Raw genomic sequence first — 2449 nt, 5'->3', positions numbered from 1 at the left:
GATAACCACAGAGTCAAATAACTTTGGAGCACAGGAACTTGTCTCCATTTATTCAAAGAACTCTCCTCTCTTCTCTCCATACAGGGGAGGAAAAACAAAACAAAAAAATCTATCAGGGTCAACATGGCTACCACAAGAGTACTGCCTTTTTTTTTTCAAAATCAAAGCACACAATATGAAACTCTCTCGCAGGCAGCTATAAAACCCGGTGCTGAGCTTCCAGGACCGGTTTCACCTGACCAGATCTGTCCCTTTTATTGCCTGGAAGTGATCCATCAGGTGGGTTTCTGAATTTTATGCATTTTTGCAGAAATATCGCCCACCAGGGGTTTCTGGCTGAATCCAGGCTGGAGAGCGGGTGCTGGGTGTAGGACCACGGTTCCACCTCACTGGATCTCTTCCTTTTATTCCCCTGCATCAGCATAAGCAGCTCCGTGCTGGAAATCAGCCGTTTCACCCGCCGGAGCTCGCCTGATGACTTTTGATTGCTCATATCTCAGCGTAGGAATGTCCCAGGAACTTGCAACCACCTCCAGGTTGTAGCGGAGATTCAGAATATTAAAATGAGCCATCTCCCGCCCGGATCCAACGCTAGAGGCTCCGGAGTAAATTGAGTACTATATCGCACGCCAAATGGGCCTTTTTCGGCCCGTCGTTGGTTAATAGCTCCGCAGGGGAACATCCCATGAACCTGCAACCACCTCCAATTTGTAGAGGAGGACCGTAGCTTTCCAAAGTCATTCCACTTTCCCGGATCCGATGCTCAGAGCCCGCAGGAGAAGCAAACGAAGGTTGAAATGTCCTCCCAAAAATACACGTAAAATGCACTAAGTTGTGCGCCGGTGCGTATTTTGGAGGTTTTTTGCTTATTGCTCCGCGGGGGAACGTCGCAGGGACTTCATTTAACTTTCACCTTGTAGGGCAGAACCAGAGCTTTCAAACAAGACCAGCTGCAATGCTCAAAGCCGGTGCTAGAGGCTCCGTAGCAAGGTTGCGCTGCGCGGGCACCTGGGAATCAGCTGGCGAGCGACTGGTTGGACGCCCCTGCCGTAGCAACTCCTTTGTGTTTGGAAGCGGGGGGGGGGGGGGGGGGGGGGACCAGGGAGGATGATTCAACCACTCAACCACTAGATGTCACTCAAAACAACAAATCCTACACACTGTGCCTTTAAATCAATTGTAAAGTTTACATTTATGGTTCAATGCAGGAAAATTAACACAATTAAAAGGTAAACGATTATAACTTGTTATTTACTTAATCCAATTTTTTTTCATACCTTTTTTTTTATCCCCCACACCCCCACCTCCGGATGTCCCTCTGGGCTGTTAGTTTTGAGTAACCGTGCCTGAGCAATTTAGTTGAGAAGCCCTGGAATAGGATATAACTCATGTAATAACTTTTACGTATTAGTTACAGACATCTGCACTTCAGGCGTCCGTGAATAAAAGATCAACAATATATTGTTTACTTCAATGTGTTTCTACTACAAGACACTGATGTAACTCTTCTGGGACAAACGGCGACACGCAGCAACTGCTCTGGCAGCACCAGAGATTGTAGCCAAATTAATTATGGATATCTAAAATTTAATTTAGAATCTTTCATGTCTGCAATATGGTGTGTCGTAAATAAAATGAAACGGTGCATTATAATAACAAAAGAAACCGTCCTGTTTTAGTAATAAACATATTAGATGATAGATGAGTATCTTTTAACTGGTATGTAATTCTTTTTCAGCCCGTGAAGCTTTGAGAACCAAACATCCACTGATGAAGTTAAGACCACTCTCTAAATCCTCCAGTGCCACAAAGGCCAAAGCTCGGAGCTGCTCAGGTATGGAACCTTAGTACTTTAATACCACTTCTTTTGTACTGTAGAAAATGTGCTTTTAAAGTTGTTATCTGTTACCTTCACCAGAGCTCCCTGCAAAAACAAACAAACACCACAGCTGCTAATCAGATATATCAGGATCAGTTCACTCGGTTTTCAGTCCAGTTAGAAAAAACAAAACAACCAAGTAAAAATCCTGGGTTTTACTTATGGTTGTGCAATAAATAAAACAAAAGCCATAGTCCGATGAATAATGTTCTATATGTTGCACAACGGTCAGTGTATCTTTTGGTCATTGGATTTTCATTTACGAAACGGGTATTAAAAAACAAGAATAGATTGGATATTTGATTTTTGTTTTAAAATACTGAAATTAAAATTAAAATATAAAGCGTTTCTCGTTCTTGGTGTCAAAAAGGGATGAACGAAATTTTTAAAATGATTTGAGTTTCATTTTCTGTTTCAGATAGCAAAAAAGAAAATTAGTTCAAGGCAGAAACTAAAAAAGGCGTGTTTGTTCATAATCTATGACAGGTCGTGCCAACTTACTGTATCCCTACAATAATCTGTTTCACCACTAGAAGTGGTGTCTGCAATATCAAAGTTACTCAATAAACA

General features: G+C 42.2%; 1 protein-coding gene across 1 annotated transcript in view; it reads left to right on the top strand.

Annotated features, from left to right (window-relative positions):
- The window catches only part of r3hcc1l (R3H domain and coiled-coil containing 1-like), a gene marked incomplete at its 5' end in the record, with an annotated part of 12207 nt that overhangs the window by 4784 nt on the left and 4974 nt on the right, over positions 1–2449 (top strand). The window contains 1 exon segment of the mRNA XM_014027846.1: positions 1739–1834. Coding sequence (XP_013883300.1) covers positions 1739–1834 — 96 coding nt within the window.

The sequence above is a fragment of the Austrofundulus limnaeus genome, unplaced genomic scaffold (assembly GCF_001266775.1).
Source record: "Austrofundulus limnaeus strain Quisiro unplaced genomic scaffold, Austrofundulus_limnaeus-1.0 Scaffold690, whole genome shotgun sequence".
Classification (NCBI taxonomy): Eukaryota; Metazoa; Chordata; class Actinopteri; order Cyprinodontiformes; family Rivulidae; genus Austrofundulus; species Austrofundulus limnaeus.
The sequence above is the reverse complement of the archived record's forward strand: the minus strand, read 5'-3'. Positions and strand labels throughout refer to the sequence as shown.